We start from the raw sequence: 21,420 nt of genomic DNA on the forward strand, positions 1-21,420 counted from the left end.
CAGGGCAGATTATAATGCACATACACATTGCAAACATTCAATGCCATTTAGACATGCAACATATATAGACAGAGGCAATTTAACATTCCAGCTTTTCTGGCTCCATGAGGGTATGCTCGATTCCTTCCATAGGGGAGTTGCTACTTCACCATCCTTTGATTGAGTACTTCCTCATTCTTCTGCATGTTGCTGAAAGGTTTTATGGCATCATAAATTAGTTAAATTAGCCTCACATAAAGCAGTACCTAAATTTTCTATTTGATAGATGATACTGTCTTTTGGGCTGCATAGGTCAACAGCAAGCTAGACTATTAATGGCCGGGTGCTCACTCCAGCCCTTCGAACTCATGACCTCTTGGTCAGTAGTGATTTAATGCAGCTGGCTCCTAACTAGCTGTGCCACAGCCTGGTTATGCATTACAATTATGTATCCATGGGGGACACAGTCCCAGACATGCGCACATGGACACCTGAAACCATTAATAATAGTGTACCTTGTATTTTGAAAGTACCTGGGCCACAAACATACCATAGAATCATATTGGAGGCTCTGGAAAGGTGTAGTAGATATGTGCTGGGGATTGGGGGTCCACATCAATAGGGTTGTGAGAACTGAAATGACATTTATGGTGCATAAAAGTCACTCTGAAATTCTTCTAGTCGCTGTTTTGGCTGTTTTAAGGTAAAGTGTTTCAAAACAGCAGTTACAAGTTAAAAATCAAACTTCTAGAAGCAATTTGAAGGGGCTGGTAGGAGTCTGGTATGCCCCGACATCCCTCACTACGGCTTTCATTTTAATCTGAAGAGTTTTTTTAATGCTTGGGTCATGAGGGAGACTTCTGATGTTTGAATAAATATGAAGTATTGGATAAATCTGAAATATGTTTTGGTGTGCCCATAAATTGTAAAATGCACAGAAAATAGTAAGGAGAACAGTTGCTAAGTAGCGGAACACGTGAAAATTTCAGGTTGAATCCCTGGCATCAGGGATTAAAAGGCTCAATCAATGGTGATGTGAAAAACTCCTCAGTGATTCTCTGCAGAGCTGCCACAGTATAGTACTGAAAAATAAATGGTCAAATAGTCTGGCAATAAATCTTTCCTTTTCTGCTAATGTATGTAGTTGTGTTTTAGTGCTGGCCTCTTTTCTGCATGGAGCCAGAACGTTCAGCAGTTCCATGATGAATTTGGCTTCTGATATTTAAAATCTTCCATTGTTTCCAAATGACAAGAGGCATTCTCTGTTAATTGTTTGCCCTCTGTCTTTAGATAGATAAGAGCCCAGAAGGTCAGTTTGCACAGCTAATGGCTCTCCCAAGGACTCTGCAGCAGCAAATAACGTCTCTCGTGGACCCTCCAGGGAAGAACAGGGATGTGGAAGAAATTTTATTGCAAGTCGCCCATGACCCTGACTGTGGATTAGTAGTACATCAGGGTAGGTTTATCAAGGAATAACAAGTAATACAGACATGAGTGTTAAAAACTCAGTGTCGGGATGACTTCAGCATTTAACAATATGTTTTTGTCGAAAGCTTTCACGGCTGGAATCACTGGGTTGTTGTGTTTTTTCTGGGCTTTGTGGCCTTGTTCCAGAAGCATTCTCTCCTGATGCATCTATGGCAGGCATCCTCAGAGGTTGTGTTGGAAACTAGGAAAATGGGGTTTATATATCTGTGGAATGTCCAGGGTGGAAGAACTCTTGTCTGTTTGAAGTATGTGTGAATGTAAGTCTAAAATCATAACAGTAAATAAACAACAACACTCAAGAACAGGGGAATTCTAGACAAGAAACAATCAGGACCAACTAATCATCTCCCAACAAAGGATTCCCCCAGGCAGATAGAAGCCAGACCTTGAAAACTGCTAGGCCATTAAATGCTAATCAAGGTGGCCAATTGCTACATCCACACCTACATCAAACAGACAAGAGTTCTTTCTCCCACCATGGACATTTCACAGATATATAAACCCAATTTTCCTAGTTTTCAGCAGACCTCACAACCTCTGAGGATGCCTGCCATAGATGAAGGTGAAACGTCAGGAGAGAATGCTTCTGGAACATGGCCATACAGCCCAGAAAACATACAACAACCCAATTAAAACGTTAAATATGTTAAATCACTTTTGCCATTGTAACATTTTTCAACCATTTTTTAAAATTCTTGTTTAAAAAGAGAAGATGGAGGAGACTCCTCATTCTTAAATGAGTGACTGCCTCAAACAGCTGGAAATGCAGGCTTGATGATTTCCAGTGAAGTATTGGCATCTGTGTTAAAGAACTAATTCAAAGTAGGTGTGTCACAGGGCTGGGCATGCCTGGTCGGGTTTTTCCCACACACCCGTTCTAGCTAAGTAGCTCCCTATTCCTTATCTCAAGGTTCTTGCTTTTGTGGGCAAACTGCCACGGATGTGCAGAAATAGTTGCACAGTTCTTTGACTCCTAGTCAGTAATTACTGCCTGCTAAGCAAAATCCTGGCCCTTGGGGCAGAAATGAGAGCTAATCATTCCTAATGGATGCCGTACCGTATTTGCAATTTAAAATCTATATACTTGTATATCTTGTTGACTCAGAAACAGGTTGAATGAATTCGGGAAGTTCCTCTTCTGAAGTCTCCATTTCCCATGTGTAGAAAATAGAAACCACCTTGATAGGGTTGACAGATGAAGATGCCTTTTATTCCAGAAGTTTTTCCCCACTGTGCTGCAATACTTTTATTATTTGCTTTTAAATCAACATTGTATTTTAAAGCTTCCTCTGAACAAATCTTGCCAAGAAAACCCTGTGGTAGGTTCTTTCTAGGGTGACTCTAAGTTGACAACAACGAAGTTTGAGAATGAAGAAGCTGTTATGAAGAGTGTCAGTTACTCCATGAACATGCTGTTATAAATTATAGTTACTTGAAACTATAGCCATGATTCAATTAGTTAAGTCCTTTTGATTTAACCTGAGGAAATGGAATGTATATTTTAATTCTCATTTTGAGATCAGTGCATCTCCAAGGGAAAATAACTTAATTTTTTCTGAGATGCATCAAGAAACTGGAAATGTTAGGCTAACATGGTAATGCTTGTCTTCATCTGAAAATTTAAATTTTTGCTCTTTGAATGTTTTTTTCAAATATTTTCAAGTTGTGGTTGGTTAAATCCACGATTACAGAACCTGTAGGTACGGAGGGCCCACTGTGTCTCCATTGGGTTAATGGCATCCAGAACTCCTTGGTTGCTGGAGTTCTGTGAGGCTGTGCAGATTCTGAACTGCTCTCTGGAGGTGATAATGGTTTGGATGAAGTCCAAAATGTTGGATCATGATGAAACAAGGGCATTGTGAATAGGTAATCTTGGCTTCCAGGGAATCAGTGATGATCAGCCTATTCTATGTCCCCTGGAAGAACAAGGTGTTTCTTGCTTCAGGTTTTTCTTCAGAGGCCCAAGTATCCTTAATGTTGTAGAAAAACTTTTATCAGCCTTGGGTAGTTGCCAACTGGGTTCATTTCTAGACAGAATTAGCTTGGCTACAGTAAATTGCACTCCGATAACTTCCTGGTTGGGTTTCTGCAGTGTTTATCTTCAACAGGCCTCCCCTTGAAGATGATTCATGGGCTTCACTTTGTGCTGGATTTGGCTGCTGGAGCCCTGGCCTAGATGAAGTCACATTGCACCAAATATCAGAAGAACTATATCTGCCTCTTAAGAGCAATTTGAGGTGCCATTGTTTACCTTCAAAACACTAAAAACAGCTCATGAGCCAAATACCGTGAAGGCGTGCTGCAACATATATAGCCCTGCCCATCTGTTAAGATCTTTGGATGAGGTTCTTGAAGTACTGTCAATAATTTTATGTTATGTTTATAGGCCACAGAGTGGCTTTTATAGGGTGGTTTTCCAACATTTCCACCCACTCTTTAGAGAAGTTCAACTTAGTACCAGTTTTGATACCCCTTTGGCTCCATGTCAAGACATTTTTATTTGCTCAGGCATTTTAAATTGGTTTTATGATTGCCTCTGTCTGCAGTTGTAGCTATATGGGATGCTGCCTCTTTTGTTGTTTATCTGAAGCGTGATGTGGTATGTTGCAAAAAAATTTATCACATGTTTTTAGTGTTACACCCTACTCTAGTATCCATCTAGTTGAAGGAACATCCAGAAATCCTTAAATACAAGAATGATAAGATAGGTCTAAGAGCTGTACCAGGAATAGCCATTAGCCAGCAGCTTCCTCTTGAAGGGTACATTCAGTATAAAAGCCCCACATTTGTCTCTGTATAGTGGAACAGCCCCCAGAATGTCTTGCAATGCAGTCTGTGTTGCATATATTAAAAAGCATTGGAATGAAGCTATCTAGCTGAGAAAAGCAAACAAGTATTTATTTTAGAACAACTGCCAAGGTATGCTTCCATGCTGCGTTTATTGTGTTACTGGAGGTGGGGAAAGCTTTAACTTTTAACCCTTTGGGGAAAAAATAATAAAATGATACTATGCATAGCATCTGTTTTTGTTTATTCTTCCTCTCCTTCTCTTTCCCTTCAGGCATTTCAGGAATTGTGCGATCGTCCAGCCTAATTCAGACTGCTAAAACTGCCCTAACAGCTGGTAAGAAGAGCGTGTGGTGCTATGCTTTCTTGGTCAGGCTTACAGTCAAGGAAGGCAAATTAATCAAAATTAATAGTAATGATCTTATATAATCAAAAGCTGCAGATGGCATGAAATCAACAAGAGGGCTTGTTGATTCAAGCGCTTTAATAACTGGCACCCTTGTTAGGTTCAGAAAGCGTGGAAAGCGGTTTGACAGCTGCTGCCTCCAAAGCCCTCTGCAAGGGATCCTTGTCTGCCATTGAGAGCGTCCCTTCTAATCACTCTGGCAAACCTTTATCTTGCTCTCAATCTAACAAAGCTGCACTGTCCTCTTCTCCAGTTGAGCTGGTGGCTGCCAGGGTTTACAACGGGCTCAACAGTGCATTGCAAAGTTAAACTGTGCTTCCGAGTATTTAAACAAGCAGTCAGTGTTAGTAGTAATAATAGTAGTAGTAGTAATAATAATAATAATAATACACAACTCTAGTTTAATTCATTTAGAAGCCTGTTTCACTTTGTTAAAATGTTGGTCTTTCAAACCTCCTCCAGCAGCTCAAAATTGGAGCCCATTTACATTTTATAGTGACAGGTGTGTTTGCCACATTGATAGCAGCGCAACTGATCTCTTCAGTCAGTTGGGGCAATATGAACGCAGGTGTCCGTGCAGCACACTTTCCTGCCTCATAAACTGTGAGTTAGGCAATGTCTGGGTGGAGACGTGTTTTCTTTTAATTTGATTCTATTGTTTCTAGTCTCCGGAGCAGAAGAAAACAAGTTCTTTCCATATTCTACCTGGCATCCCTTTCAATAGTGAAAGGTTGCTGTCATGTTACCTGCAAGGGTTCATCTACATTGTAGTACATTACATTGAATGTATTTTAATTATATTATTATGTATTAATTTTAATTCTGGTTATTTTAAGTTAACATTGTATGTTTTAAGGCACCGCGGAGGTGCAATATGTAAGCCGTCTTGAGTCCCCTTCAGGGTGGAGAAAGGCAGGATATAAATAAGGTAAATAAATTTTAAAAATAAATAGTATTAATTCAATCTGACATCACTTTAATTGCCTTAGCTCAATACTAAGATCATGGAAGTTTGGTAAGGCACCAGCACTATTTGGCAGAAAAGCTGAAGACCTTGTAAAATTACAACTCCTTTGATTTTCTTGAGCCACTGCAGTGAAAGTGGTGTCAAACTGTGTTAATTCTACAGTGTAGATGCACTGTGTCATCTTGTCTTCAGACTAAATATATTATAGGCTGTTTTAGAGGCTAGTTGCTCCAGCATTGCCATCCATTTTAAATAGTTGAGTTGGTAGCAATCCCTGCATGTCTTGACTCTGGGCTGTTAACGCATTCTAATTTATGACTGGATAGGTTTATGGGCTCCCTGCATGAAGTGCATTGATGGTAGCAGCCCAAGAGAGGCCTTGGAAATAGGTTTGATTGCTGAGCGGGTGTTTTTCATATAATCAGCTGCATGCGAGGATACTGGTTTAACTACCCAGCCATCCTTCTCCTGTTACAACTGTAGTTCTCCAAATGACTCTTTGAACTAGCACAGGCTTGCATGAGTATTATTTATTGTGCTGTGTTATCCACCCATCTTCTACGCCCTTTTTCCTCTTTCCCATGCAGACTTTATTCAAATTTTAATGGCAGGCTTGGGGCAGAATCTTAAAGCCAGACTTTGCATTAACAACTTGCCTTTCATCTTCCCCTCCTCCTCTCTCCTTGCTGCAGTCATTCACAATACATTCAACTTCTAGAATCTGTATGTGTTGTCAACATCAAATGTTGGTGAACACACATGCTACAATTTTAACAGTGACTTGTTTCAATGTAAAGCCTGTATTTTATAAACAGTTTGGCTATCATGTGTTGAATTGCAGGTAAAATAGTCCTTGTTAAGTTCAAGAATGCTGTTGACCATCTGCTAGACAGTTAGAGCCTAGATGGTAATCATTACGTAGCTGGCATGTTCTGTACTGTTTGCAAACAATACTCGGCAGAAAGCACAACAAAGATCGTCAGGCTTCTAACAGGATTTCCCTTCATCTTTCTCGGCCAGTGTGGTTTTCAACTAGTGTGAATCCTGTATTTTTCTTCACTGTCAGATGCCCAATTCAGTTTTCAAAGAAAGGAGCCTGTATGTTTTCTCCAATCTGTGGCAAAAACTTCTGGTCTGGTTTCTATTAGAAGTGGCACCATCCATTGATTTATTTTTCCGCTTGGCCTAATGGTCTTCTGGGATGTAAGACTTTGAAAAGTTTTATATTTAGCTGTTTCAAAGAACTCTCCCATCCCCCCTTCCTCACTTTCCCTCTCTCTCTCATCCATCTTATGCAAAATAAAAACATCCTTGGTTATATTTGCAGTAGCTTTCTGCTAAAAATATGCTTTTCTGTTTAGTTCTAAATGTTGATTCTTTTTCATATCCCTGAATAATGATGAAAGCGGGGAGGAAAATACAGATATCTGGTATTTTATTTGTAGAAATGGTAGGGTGTCTACCAAGTCCTAGAATCATGTTAGTAACTCACAGGAACAAGATTTAGGAAATATCTAGTCTTAAAAGCATTTCTTCTTATTTGATCTGTGGTAGCTTTGGTCTGTATGTAGCCTTTGCCCTCTCTTGTCACTTGCTAGAATATGCAGGTGAGAAAAAGAGAAGGGTTAAGAGTGACTTAAGAACGGCCTATTATTAATATTAAGGTTAATGGGAACCGGCAACTTCTTGAAATTCTACCACCTCCATTTTTATTTTTACAATTGAACCTACCCTATCAGCTACATGACATGCTTTTTGCATTTGGATGTTTATGATATAAAACAATGCATGTTTTTATCGTGCTTGTTTCTTTGTCATCAGCACCGCCATCATGACAAGTTCTTTTAATTTGCGGGGATGGGTGAATTTAGGAGTCACTCTGAAGAAGCTCCATTCAAATCCTTCTTTGACATTTCAGCTTGATCTGCTGAACTTGCTGACCAAAAGGTCAGCAGTTCAATTCCAGGAAGCGGAGTGAGCTCCTACCATTAGCCCCAGCTTCTGCTAACCAGCAGTTTGATAACATGACAATGTTAGTAGATTAATAGGTACCACTTCAGCAGGAAGGTAACGGCACTCCATGCATGACCTTGGAGGCGTCTATGGACATCGCTGCCTCTTTGTCTTAGAAATGGAGATGAGCACTACCCCCCAGAGACGGACATGACTAGACTTGATGTCAAGGGGAAACCTTTATCTTTACTTCACCTTTAAAACAAAAAGTATATGCTTGGTTTAAGAACCAAGTGTGGATTACAAACATATACTTTCATGCATGGGCTGTATGCCGGACTATATTCCTCTGCTGAAGATATGCTTGCAATTAGTGATGAAATGATATTGCAGCCTTAAAAGGGGAGAGTGGTGGACTGGCCAGGGTGTCCACATTATACAATATGTTATATATTTTAATAAACTTTTGTAGTTTTAAAATATAATAGAAGTTCCTACATTATTACTGTAAGCAACTAAAATGTATGTTGTATTACTATTTTAATAAAAATACTAATATCATTTTAAGGATATTTTATTTTAAAGAATATATTATATAATTCTGGAAAAATAATTCTGATTTGGGTTATGTGTGGCTGATGCATAAATTATACAAGAGCCTCATACTTGTGGGTGGATCCCCTTTTTCTTTTGTCAACCAATATTTTAGACCCAGTCCACTGCCACAGGAAACAAGCTCCATAAACAATGTGTGACTTCCAATACTACATAACTTGCCACATAAACATAAGAGAAGTACTTAAGTGTTGTACCCATGATCTTAACTCACAACCCAAAATGGCTTTATAGTGTTGCCCAGAAAACATTAGCCAGTAATCTCAACTAGAAATGAGCTAGGCAACAAAATGTACTTATGATAACTGATCTGGAGAAAACTTTCATAGAATCATAGAATCAAAGAGTTGGAAGAGACCTCATGGGCCATCCAGTCCAACCCCCTGCCAAGAAGCAGGAATATTGCATTCAAATCACCCCTGACAGATGGCCATCCAGCCTCTGTTTAAAGGCTTCTAAAGAAGGAACCTCCACCACACTCCGTGGCAGTGAGTTCTCTTGTCCTCTTCCAAGATGCAACATTCCTTTACATCGGAGACTCTTGTTTTCTGCCTTTCTGGACAGTCCATGAGCACACAGTACCCCACTGAACATATTCAGCCGTCACTGGGCTGTGATGTTCACTTTGTATTTTTTCCCCAAACGTTTTTTAAAGTCCACAAATCTGGGAGTTCCCTGTGTTCTTGTATCTGATTGATGCCATTTTGGGCTACACAAGGAAAATGTTGTTACTACTATATAATTTAAATGCGCAATCAAACTCTTTACTTTCAAAAGTAGAACAGCATTACTACAATGACATAGAACATATATTTTTTAAAATGCCCTTTGTAAGATTATCAGTGTGCTTGACAATAGTTTTAAATGCTGAGGTACTGATTATATACACTGTTTCTTTGAAAATAGTCTTCAAATAAATAAAAGGGAATTGATATAGGTATAAATTTGTATTTAGAGCAGTGCTGCCAACATATAATAATATGAGAGGCTGGCAACCCTTTTCTCAGTGTGCCAGTGACTCATAACATATTTGTGTCTATTGGTTACACTTGCTTCATGGAAATTTGCCAAGGAGCAGCAGCCAGTGGCTCAGAGATTGGCATTGGTCCATGGACCACCACATAACATAGGTGAAGGTTATATACCTTAAACAACTGGCAGTTGTATGCAAACCCATTTTAATTTGGTTGTTGATACTTTGGAGTCATCACCAGAATTATGACATCTGTGGATGCAGTACACTATGGTGGATAGAGGAAATATACCTTGACTTCATCTCATTATGTTTCAAGTAGAAACTCTTGAATTTCCTTCTGCCTATGTCTTCACCTAAGTGCATAGAGGATATTCATATTTCAGTGGGAAAATATGGGCAGATTCCAAGCTTAGATTCTCAACTATAGTGTAATATAACCGTTCATTACAGCAGCTGATCGGAACTTCAGAATCATCTGAAATGGTATCATTGCTATGTTTCTACCTTTTTAATTGTAAAATTTGTTCTTGTGGGGAAAGTGTGAGAAAATTATTTAATCCTGCTTCTCCATTGTAATAACCTTTATAAAAGCACAGACTAAAGTGAGTTGGGGGGAGGAAAAGCATTTAAAAGCAAGACAATCATAACATTAGTAAAGTATGAGTTTAAATTGTAGATAAATTTAAAGGTGGAAAAACCAACAGCTTGCAAGCTAAGAAGAATACAATAGAAATGGCCATTTAAAGTGAAAGTCTGGTGATTCTTGACTCTGTTGCACAGCAGTGTCAGTAGTGACCACGTAAAGACACAAATGTCTGTCTATATCTGAAATTTTTTGCAAACTGGCATGGCTAGGATGAAGCAAAGACTACTTGCCTCTGAATGTAAAGGACTATGTCATGCTATGTTAAATGCTACATCATTTGTTCTTCAAACTTCTCTATTGCTTTTTTTATCTTCAAGGAGTGAAAAAGTCGGTGACTTACAGCTTGAAGAAACTCTACAAAATGACAAAAGGATGGCTAAGAAGGAGGTGATGACTGTGGGTTTGGACTTCTTCAAAGAAATCAGCTGATCTTCTTGTGGATAAAGGTTATTCCAATTCTACAGGAAGTTGCATCACCTTGCCTTGGAAAATTTAGAATCTGCAGAAACTTGTTTGTGCTATTTATACACGGACAGGCTTGCAGAGAAGATAAACAGAGATCTTCATTTGCTGCTTCCTCAAAGAATATCTGGAAAGGGGTTTCCCCTCCATGCCTGTTAGAACAGTCTCTTCTCCGCCTTTCCAGAGTAAACTGGTTTTAAATGTGTGTTGTGTATGTAATTATGGCTTTTAAGTCCTTCAGAATATCCTTTATCACCCATTCTGAAATTTTTGAATTCTCCCTGATAACTGTTTTTGTATTAGTTCTTCTGCAAGTGACTATTATTTCATCTTTGTCTTCACCAAAAGCTCTTTATGGTCTACTCGTACAACTTCAAGAAAAACGGAATGGCTGGACTAAGTGCTTTTCCTTGTCGTTCTCTGCTATGCAGAGCGTTGTGTCAAGTAACATTGCAAAAAGGTCAGCTGTTTTGTTTTTAAGACATAGCTGACAGCAGCATAATTCACAGCCAAATATTGGTGAGTGGGTCATATTTCAAAACAAGGCCGGGTTATAGCTGAGCTTCTGGGTCCAATCATGTGTGTATGGGTTATGTGTAGATGCATAATTAAAAGGTTTTGGGATATTGCCACTTCAGAGGGCTTTTAATGTCAGCCTGTGGTTAAAACCAGGGGTCTGTTTTCTTGTTGTAGGCTGCTTTCATTCATCAGCACCCCAAATTTACTGCCTCCCAAAGGAAAACATTTGTTTATTTGTTCAAAGCTGATGTAGCCAACTCTCCAACAAAAGACATATAGCTATCTGTGTGGCACCTTTTTTATTAAAAGGAGATTCAAATAATGGCAGTTATCCCAATATATACATAGTTTCAATGAGGATGTTTTGATTTGTTTCTCTTGGCTATTTCTTGTCCATTGCATGCTCTCCTCCCACAATAAAGCTGTTTTCCTCAATAGATGTTTTTATTTACATAGATGTTCACTACAGTAAGATGAGCAATGCCAGCAAGATGTGTTTTAGGGCTTTTCTGCTGGTGGTAGTTGAATGTAAAGAGAAGTGGCACAACGGACATTGTAAGTCTGAGCCAGAGAAATAGGAAAGTTATCTTCTAAAAAGTTACACCATGATAAATAGCTTCACAATTCCTTTTAGCTTGGTTGTAGTCTAACTGATCATTCTTTACTCAACATTCTCCGTTTGACTTAGAAATGTGCTATGGTAGAATAAATTCTCCTATATTGCCATCTTTAGGGAGGCTGAATTATAATTTCAAATGATATTAGGATGTAGAAGATTCTAGCACTAAAACTTAACAGGAACAGCCACACAAGGTTGTAAAAAAAAGGATACACAAGTGTACATTTATTATGTTGTTGTTGTTCATTCGTTCAGTCGTCTCCGACTCTTCGTGACCTCATGGACCAGCCCACGCCAGAGCTCCCTGTCGGCCGTTACCACCCCCAGCTCCCTCAAGGTCAGTCCAGCCAACATTTATTATACGATAATAAGAATAAAGGCCAACATTTATTATACGAATACATAATTACATTACACATCAAACTCTGAACTTTTTAATCCTATGCAGTTCCACAAAATACTATTAGGTTCTTCCATCAGCAGACTCTTCTCTCTCTGTACTGTCAAAGGCTTTCATGGCCAGAATCACTGGGTTGCTGTGAGTTTTCCAGGCTGTGTGGTCATGTTCCAGAAGCATTCTCTCCTGATGTTTCACCCACATATATGGCAGGCATCCTCAGAGGTGGTGAGGTCTGTTGACAATTAGGCAAATCGGGTTTATATAGCTGTGGAATGTCCAGGGTGGGAGAAAGAACTCATGTCTGTTTGAGGCAAGTGTGAATGTTGCAGATGGCCAGCTTGATTAGCATTGAACAGCCTTGCAGCTTCGAAGCCTGGTTGCCTTCTGTCTGGGGGAAATCCTTTTATTGGGAGGTATTAGCTGGCCCTCATAGTTTCCTGCCTGGAATGCCCGTTTTTTGAGTGTTGTTCTTTATTTACTTGTTCTTGGTCTTGCAGCTCTTCTGATGTCTGTGTTGGAGTATCCATTGGTCAGTAGAGCCCAGTTTAGGTAGTTTAGGTCACCTTGGAGGAAGTGAGGTTCACAGATTCTTTTTGCACTGTCTGCTTCTTTTTTTTTCTTAGGTTGTGGTTGGAGTTTGTACTAGGTATCTATCTGTATGTGTACGTTTTCTGTAAACTGTGTGACCCAATTGTTGATTTGGTTTGCAGATGACTACGACATCTAACTCAACACCAATGACAAACTGATCAACTTTGATGTGGTGTCTCTATTTACCAAGGTCCTGGTAGCAGATACCATCACACTAATCAACCAGAATTTCCCAGAAGACATCACAGTCCTGTTTCACTATTGCCTCACCACAAGCTACTTCCAGTGGGACAATGAATTCTATGAACAGAAAGATCGAGTAGCCATGGGGAGGCCTCTCAGCCCGGTCATCATAGCAAATTTCTACATGGAACACTTTGAAAAACAATCCTAGAAACAGCAACAAAAAAGCTAACTATATGGTTCAGGAGCCCCCAGTGGTGCAGTGGGTTAAACCACTGAGCTGCTGAACTTGTTGACTGAAAGGTCGCAGGTTCGAATCCAGGGAGCAGTGTGAGCTCCCGCTGTTAGCCCCAGCTTCTGCTAACCTAGCAGTTTGAAAACATGCAAATGTGAGAAGATTAATAGGCAGGAAGGTAACGGCACTCCATGCAGTCATGCTAGTCACATGACTTTGGAGGTGTTTAGGGACACCGGCTCTTCGGCTTAGAAAGGGAGATGAGCACCAACCTTCAAGTCGAACATGACTAGACTTAATGTCAGGGGAAAACCCTTACCTTTACTTATGGTTCAGATTTGTGGATGACACCTTCACCATTTGGAGCCCTGGAAAAGAAGAACTAAACCAGTTTCTGGACCACCTCAACAACATCCACCCAAACTCCATGGAAAAATAAAATGAAGGAAAATTGCAATTTCTAGATGTCCTAGTGATCCACATGACTGAATTTGTAGTAACTATACACATCCTAAGAAAGCTTCTGTCATCATCCCTTCAGCATAGCAAAACATTACGAAGAGTAGATATGGACATTTTTGGTAGTCTGCAACATGTTGACAGTCTCAGAAAAAGATGGGCACAGAATCTGTGAAAGAATTTCAGGAGATCTTTGACACAGCAAGATCAGTGGTGGAGTCTATGGGTGGAGAAGTTAGGGTTCCTCACATCTGTTCAAGGCAGACTTGTGTAAGCAACATTCAAGCAACTTCACCAACACCAATTGAATATTATAGGCAAAATGTGTACATGCCATTTCTGGACTTTTTCTGCAGTCAGCCTCAAGAAAGGTTTACAAAGCACAGGGAAGTAGTTTAAGAACTGTAAGTGTTCCTTCCTATTAATTGCGGCCATTTAAAATCCAACTTGAACAAGTGCACAGAACTTTACAATGAATGCCTTCAAAATACTGACACACTGATTGAAAATTTTTACCAGTGGTGTAGAAAATAGAAAAAGATTACACCTGCAGAAAAACCATCAAATGCACTGGAAACTTATTTTGTCTTTGATAGACAGCTTTTTTCCAAATGTGAAGGAACTTCCACAGATTTCTACAACATCTCCAGTGTCAACAGCTACAAATGAAAGATGGTTTTCAACTCTTAAACATTTGAAAACATACATAAGCACAATGGGGCAAGAGAGACTGAATGGACTTGCACTTGGACTTGTCTGCTGGAGTGTATTTCTGTCAAAATGTATTGAGAATTTTCAATTGTTTCCAACAGACATTGTGGTATTCTTTTGTAACCCTAAATTACTGATTAGGAGTCATTTTCATGTTTTTTTTAAAGACTTAAAACTTTGCAACTAAAATAGAAATTTGATTTAGTTAAGTCTATGTAAAAATATAGAATAAATCATATAATTTAAATTGTTTTGTGTTATGGACCTACTCTTCATGATTCGCTTAAAATTGTTTCAAACCCCCCCCCATTTTTTTTCTGTACGGACTTGGGTACAAGCGCCTATAGGCTTCCCATTATAGCATTTCCTGAGCACCAACCAGGCTTGTCTAGCATATCTCTTTGCACCAGTGAAAAATCAAGCATGCAGAAGAAAGCCATTGGAGCTTTATTGTTTCATACTCAGAGAAATGCAATTTGTAAGATCTAGGAACTGAAATCCAAATGAAGTGGAGGTATTATTTTTTGAATAACTAATTTAACCCCTCCTTTCTTTCTTGGTGCCCCAGGTTATATTTTTCACATCATGCCCTCTGCAGTTTTGTGAATTTGTATGTAGGGCTGATATGCATTTTGACCCATTCTGTTGTTCGTTTTATAGCTTATTAATGTTGTATTTAGATTTTTATGCTATTTTTAAAATCCCTTAAAGTTCCTTATCAGTAAACTAAAACCTATTTCTAAACTAATAAGCAGTTTTATGGGAATGTTGTTATGCTTTATTCTGTTGTTGACACTTCTGACTATCAGTGTACTTTATCATGCATAATACAGTTAAGAGTAAACCAAGTTGATGAAACATGGACTAAAGATGCTATACATATGCTGGGATATTAAATAACACATATTCTCCCCTATTGTCATTGGGTAGCTACATAGGTTACTGTGCCAAAGGGGTTCCCAATAATTTATAGATCGATTTTTATTTTTGAAGTGTGAACCGATACACATATTAAAACTTGTTTATTTTTATATGCAAGCATACTCACACTTCATATATCCACTTTCATAAGAGAGGCAACGTGGGTAAGCATATACACTTGAGGGTGACCAATCACAATAAAAATGAATCTCCAACATTTACTTTAGTTGCCACTTGGGGAGAGATCATTCTCATGAAAAATACAGGTCAAACATTGGAAGAAATATGATCAGATCAGAGGGTGCATGGAGGTTGACCCTGGATCTTGATAAAGAATTTGTCTGCCTTCATGTTGAACCTGATTGAGGAGCAAGGGTGAACACAATATTCTGGAGGCCAAAAAAAAGTTACATTCTGTGCTACAGCTAATTAAACACTTTTATGTGCAGCAGATGTTCTTTGTAGAGCCAGTGCCAGGAAGACAAATGGCACGGTCTCTCACATTACAGGTGTTGCTTTTATTATAAAACTTGGCCATAATCATAATTTTATTTCTCCCACGTGTGTCATGTACCTGAGACATCTGCATACTGTTTATGGCAAATGTGTTTTTGTAGACAAACAAACAACAAGCCCTAGTTCTTACTTTACCCTTGGGAAGGAGGAAATCGCACCCTGATTAATGGGTTGGAGAGGCCAGGCTAACTTATTCCAACTGTTTATGACTTGCACTGTAAATTTTTCAAGGGTCAGGACTTCAGAAAGTTTCCCCTTTAGTCAGGACAATCTTGAAAGCCTTTTCTTTCAGTCCTCAGTAAATCATTCATGTCTTTGTGGTTTTTAAAAAGCAGGGCACCTTTCCTCTGGAGTCTACAGTTTTGGCACTGAGCCATGAATGAATCATGAGCTGAAGCTGTTCCTGTCGGGAGCTGCTCCTCCTTTTCATTTTCTTAATGGGAAAATACCCTGTTAAGTAGTCTCCCTTACACCGAAAAAGGAAAGCATCTCAAAGAGCCCAATTTCCTTCTCAACAAATGTGAGAAGAAATTTTGCTTAAGGATTTGTGTGGTTTGTTGAATTAAAGTTTATCAAATGTTGTAACAAATGTTTAATATACACACAGAAACCCATGATGTTAAATAAATATTTAATATCATGCATTTATGGGATCTTATGCCCCACTAATCCCTTCTGTATATTTTGGTATTTACTCCTGGTGATCAGTATAACATAGATAAACTAGGATTAATTCTGTTTAACACACAGTGCATGGGATAATATAGAATTATCCAACTGCTTTGGAAAGGAGGGAAACTTTGAAGATTTATCGATCTCCACCTGCTCAGTTCCCCATCGTATTTTTCCCCTTGAAGCAATGTATGAGGCATAATTGCATAGAGTGTTAATCCAGGATGTTAGACATCTGACCCCTCAAATATCGCAATGCTATATTTAGATAATCAGAACCTGAAACTCAGCTCCAGGCTCCTGTTTTAAATGTGTTGTTTGTGCCAATACAGCGCTTCACTACTTCACGACTTAGTCAGCTATATTGACAAGGGATATCAGCTGGTACTACAGGATAAAACGAAAGTGCTTCAAAAGAACATTGGCTACCAGGCATAGTTTGCCATGGAGTGAGTGCTCTCTTGTGTATATTGTATTGTGGCCTTTCCATAACTTGTTTCTGGAATACTGCTGTCTGCATGAGCCATCATTTAAAGTTATTGTAAGCTTAAAATTGTACTTCCAGCACACAGCAAGGACTTAGAGATATTTAAGTGCACCTAAATATCTCATTCTTCCTAATGTCCCCATCACAGTGCCCATACGTACTCAGATCTTCATATACAAGAACTCGTATCTGTGGCACAAGTGTAACACATGCAGTGTTTATCTTCATGTAGCTGTGGGCTATCAGCTAATCCCACTGTGTGAGATTTATGCCTTCGAACCATTCAGACCTGGTAAATATAATATAGCAATGGTTCCCAAACTTTGGTACTCCAGGTGTTTTGGATTTTATCTCCCAGAAGTCTTAGCTGGCTTGGCCAAAAGTGAGTAATTTTGGGAGCTGAATCCTAAAACATATAGAGGATCAAAGTTTAGAAACTCCCACAATATACACATACGTTTTTGTTGTTAACTGCTATCAAGTTGACTTTGATTTATGGTGATGCCATGAATGAGAGACTTGCAGGTCCTCATACAACCAACAGCTCTGCTCAAGTCTTTCAGAATTGGGGTTGTGGCTTCTTAGATTGAGTCTGTCCATCTAGAAGGAAATCTTCCCCTTTTCCTACCGTCTTCTACCTTCTTAAACATTAATTGTCTTTTCTAATAAGCCATGTCTTCCCATGATATGTCCAAAGTACAACAGTCTCAGTTTAAACATCTTGGCTTCGAGGGAGATTTTAGTCTTGATTTTCCCTAGGGCCCATTCATTTGTCCTTTTAGCAGCCCACGGTGTCCACAGAAGTCCTCTACAGCAGCAGTGCACAACAAAATGTCAGACTTTATTATATGTGTTGGATTTTTCTTTTTAAAAATAAATGATTTCACACACATTTTTATGTGGCTGTGACCTGCGGAAAGTTGAAAATCAGATAAATCGGCTGCAGCTATGGAACAAGCAAATCCCATGTGATCCCCCCATCTCTTCCTCTTTTTTACAGAAATGTGATATTTATGGTGGGGTGGAAGTCCCAGGTTTTCTGTGCAGTAGTGCATGTACTTCCATCCGAACCACAACTCAGCACCTCATTACTGGTGTTATGCTGGGCAACAAGTCAAAACTTGAATGTTTACATCTTAGCAGAAGGTTTCCCTCATGATAATATTCCTTAAAAATCTCAAAGAGGTATTTGGGGAATATTTTCTTATACTTACGTTACTTTATGGTTGCTGTGTTGAACAATTTCCTATAAAGAAAATATAGTAGCATTAGAAATGACTACAAATGTAGCACCCAGAACTATATTTTAAGAAAACCTTTTTTTTAAAAAAAAGTAAATGACAAATATGGCTGCCATAAGAGAAATCTGTGTGATGTTCACATTTAGGTATTATTCCAAAACATTTGAGCAATTAGTCTGGGGTTGGACTGTGGCTAAAGAACAGCACACCCAACATTTATTGCCTAATATATAGTGAAAGAAAGAGTATAGCAAAATAAAATAGGGGATGAGATGTTTAAGCATATGATATATTTCCCCATCACTGAAACAAGTAATATTGGATTCAAAATGATCCCCTTTTGGTAGAAACAAGTATATTAATGCATCATATAATGTATGGAATTCACTGCCACAAGATACAGTGATAGACAGCTGCTTCCGTAGGTTTTGGAAAAGGGAACCTGTGGCCCTTCCATAGCAACATGTGGCTAATGGGATTTGGAGGAAAAGGGGGGGCTTTTAATGGGTGGGTGCCATACTTTTTAATCGGTCAGCGTTTATTGGATCATTCCTCAATTATTTGTGTTCAACACCATGGTATTTTGTGTTCAAACCTGTACCTGTTTTTAATCTATTTGTCAGCTGTTTGGGGAAGAAAGGCTGTGAGTAAGCCAAATAAATACTAGTGTTGGCACATTTATTTGAATTGCATATTTGGAGCTCTCAGGCATCAGATATTGAAAATGTCAGAAAAGGGTTTCCTCCAGCATGGTCTGAAAATTCCAAAGCCTTCTGGTCAGAGTGAACTGGAGCAAAATGCTGGATTTCCCTCATATTAATTTCCATTTAGACTCAGTTTTAGTGTAGCTTTTCATGAATAGTTCCTGACACTTCATGCCTTTGCCTCACCACAACAATCTGACATTTTCAGCAACAAGGGGTCCAGACATTGTTGGCATACCAGCATCCTTGGGATTGTTAGTCCCAATGTCCCATAAGTACCCAGTCCCATCTGTTGACTATCTGACCCCTCCACAAAAGGGAATCACAGCCATTTGCTCCCAGATTTAGTTACTACCTGGAAGAAAGAAAGGTGGTGATTGTAGGTTAATCCATTTCTGACAGAAGCTCTCAAATATGTTGTCTAGACACTAATGATATACTCATCATAGTGCTACAACAACATCAGTTCAAGCTAGGTCAGATATTTGGAAAGCGGCACTTTCATTATTAGCATAGCCTGAAAAATATTGTATGGTGTAAAGCGGGGGGAAACCCTAGTTGCAAGAGTCCTGGATTCAAATTCCTACCTAATAATAATAATGCTGGTTAGGTTTCATTTTCTCTCTATATGCAGAGGCATTACATTTACCATATATTCAGTCTTTGCAAAGAAGGAGTCAATGGACCTTCATGTTTTGGACTCCCGTCTACAATGCATTGCTTGGCTACTTCAAGCTTATAGTTGTCATTGAATGCAAGATCAAAACGGATCTGACATATGACCTCCTTTTGTGTGAGTATCCTTTTGCTGACTGTGTCAGGGCTACTGCCCTATTACCTTACTTTGCAAGGGAAGAGGCTGGCACTCTGTGCTCTGTGACCTCTACTATAAGCTACATAAGCTGCTCAATGAGACCATGTTGGTGGAATTAATCATCGCATGGATCGCACCTAACATAATGAAAGAGCTGCCTATGAAAACATGTGCTTCAACGAACTGGTGTGATGCAATCTTCTCAGCACCTGCTTGCTTTGGGGTTAAACATGATAAAGATTTAAAGCAGGGGGTAACCAAAGAGAGCCTTCCAGATGTTGCTGGCCTTTGACTCACATGATTCCTCACTGATTAGGTTGGCTAAGCCTGCCTGGTTACAATATGTGTAGGGCCACAATTCTTACAGTATTACAAAAATTATTTATAGTATGCTTCCCTCCTTAGAATTGGGACCCAAAGTGGTCGACAACTTAAAAAGCATTATTCTGGTTCAATTTTATTGAACGCTTGCTACAGAATCACACTGGAATAACATTTTAATCACATCTGTGAATAATCAAATCCACAAAAGTGACTGCCTGAATAAAAAAGTTTCACCCTGCCCTAGCCTTCCACCAGGACAGCAGGGAGGGGGGCATTCTGGCTTCCCTGGGAAGAAGGGAGTTCCACAGTCGGGGAGCAGCCACTGAGAAGGAAGGCCCTCTCTCTCGTTCCCACTAACTGAGCTTGAGATGGGGGTGGGACCAAGAGAATGGCCTTTCCTAAAGATCTCGGGACACAAACAGTTTCATGCTGGGAGAAATGGTCTGTTAAATAGCCTGGACCCAAGCCATATCAGGCCTGATAGGTGTAAGCAGCACTTTGAACTGTGCCAGAAACCCACTGGAGCTGCTGCAACAGGGGGGTTGTCCTTTCCTTGTAGCCAACCCATTTGTAACCTGGCTGCAGTTTTTTGGACCAGCTGAAGTTTGCAAATATTTTTCAAAGGCAGTCTCAAGTAAATCACATTATTGTAATGGAAACGGGATGTAATCAAGGAATGTACCACATTGGAGAGATCCGTTGTCTCAGGAATGGGTGCAGTTGGACGTAAGCTGTAGATATGCAAAGGGAACTCTGGCTACCACCGAACCGGGCCTCCAGGTTCAATGTGGAATCCAGGAGTATGAGTAAACTGTGAACCTGCATCTTTGAGGGAAGTGCAATCCCATCTAATCCCTATTATTTTAATATTAGGAAAATCCTAGCTAATTTGTTCTAATTGGTACAAATGAGTCAAAGGGTACTGTATCTGACAATAAATTATAATTAACGCTTAGACCAGAATGTACTTTTGAATGGTATCGTTTCAGCAATGTTTGTGTAAGATGGGAAGCCAGAAATAGAACTGATTCTCATAGCACTTGCTCCCGTTTGCTCTATTTGAGATGAAGCTTGAGATAAGTTCTTTATTTGGGCTTTAAGAACCAATGTGTAATATTTTACTTATCGCTGCAATTAAATGGCTGCAAGTAGGCAAATGATAAACGGAGAGCAAGGATGAACTTTGCATGTCAATGTAACATTCACCGTGATGCGTTTGGGGAATGCACATACTAAATGCAGCCTTTGTAGTCTGGCTGATTTCCACGTCTTTCTACATCAAAGGCCCACTTTGTTATGGGATCCTGAGTTATAATAATTATGGCATGTCTGAGCCATCTCTTCCCATTTACAATGTTTCTCTTATATTGAAGTTTGACTGTCATGTATTGCATTCTTAGTCAGCTTTTGAAGCGTGAATAAGTTGGAGGATGCTCAACATTTTTTCAAAGTAACATCATGATTTTGTAAAAACAACAACACTTTTGTGTTTTGTTTCCCCCCTTAAGATATGTACAGTGACTGGGGACCAAATAGTTACCTTGGGCTTTGACTTCTTTGAAGAAAGGATCTCTGTAGCATATAACCAAGAGTGTGTACAACTCCCTTTCAGTTAGAAAGTCTCTTTTATATACCACTAGCTTAGTTAACCAATGATGCCTGGGTTAAGTCTTTTGTAATACTATTTAGAAGAAATGATCATTGTTTGCATTTGTTTTTATGAATGCTCCAATCACATAACACAT

At 39.2% G+C, this 21,420-nt stretch overlaps 1 protein-coding gene and 1 long non-coding RNA gene across 4 annotated transcripts in view; one reads left to right on the top strand and one right to left on the bottom strand.

Annotated features, from left to right (window-relative positions):
• The window catches only part of TAMM41 (TAM41 mitochondrial translocator assembly and maintenance homolog), a 30,229-nt gene extending 18,996 nt beyond the window's left edge, over window positions 1–11,233 (top strand). For 2 of the 3 annotated variants that reach the window (XM_060765942.2, XM_067463575.1), the window contains 3 exons: window positions 1,270–1,435; window positions 4,529–4,591; window positions 10,135–11,233. In XM_060765942.2, the coding sequence (XP_060621925.2) occupies window positions 1,270–1,435; window positions 4,529–4,591; window positions 10,135–10,208 (303 nt within the window). In that variant the 3' untranslated portion in view covers window positions 10,209–11,233. Of the gene's footprint in view, window positions 1–1,269; window positions 1,436–4,528; window positions 4,592–10,134 lie in introns of those variants that run through there. The other variant, XM_060765943.2, reaches the window with a different exon arrangement.
• LOC137096039 (uncharacterized) lies at window positions 30–17,840 on the bottom strand. Its single transcript, XR_010909155.1, has 3 exons — window positions 17,807–17,840; window positions 13,146–13,194; window positions 30–189 (listed from the first exon to the last, which is right to left on the bottom strand). It is a non-coding gene; the product is annotated as an uncharacterized lncRNA (long non-coding RNA).
• Window positions 17,841–21,420: the final 3,580 nt, after the last annotated feature.

Source organism: Anolis sagrei, chromosome 2 (assembly GCF_037176765.1).
Source record: "Anolis sagrei isolate rAnoSag1 chromosome 2, rAnoSag1.mat, whole genome shotgun sequence".
Lineage (NCBI taxonomy): Eukaryota > Metazoa > Chordata > Lepidosauria > Squamata > Dactyloidae > Anolis > Anolis sagrei.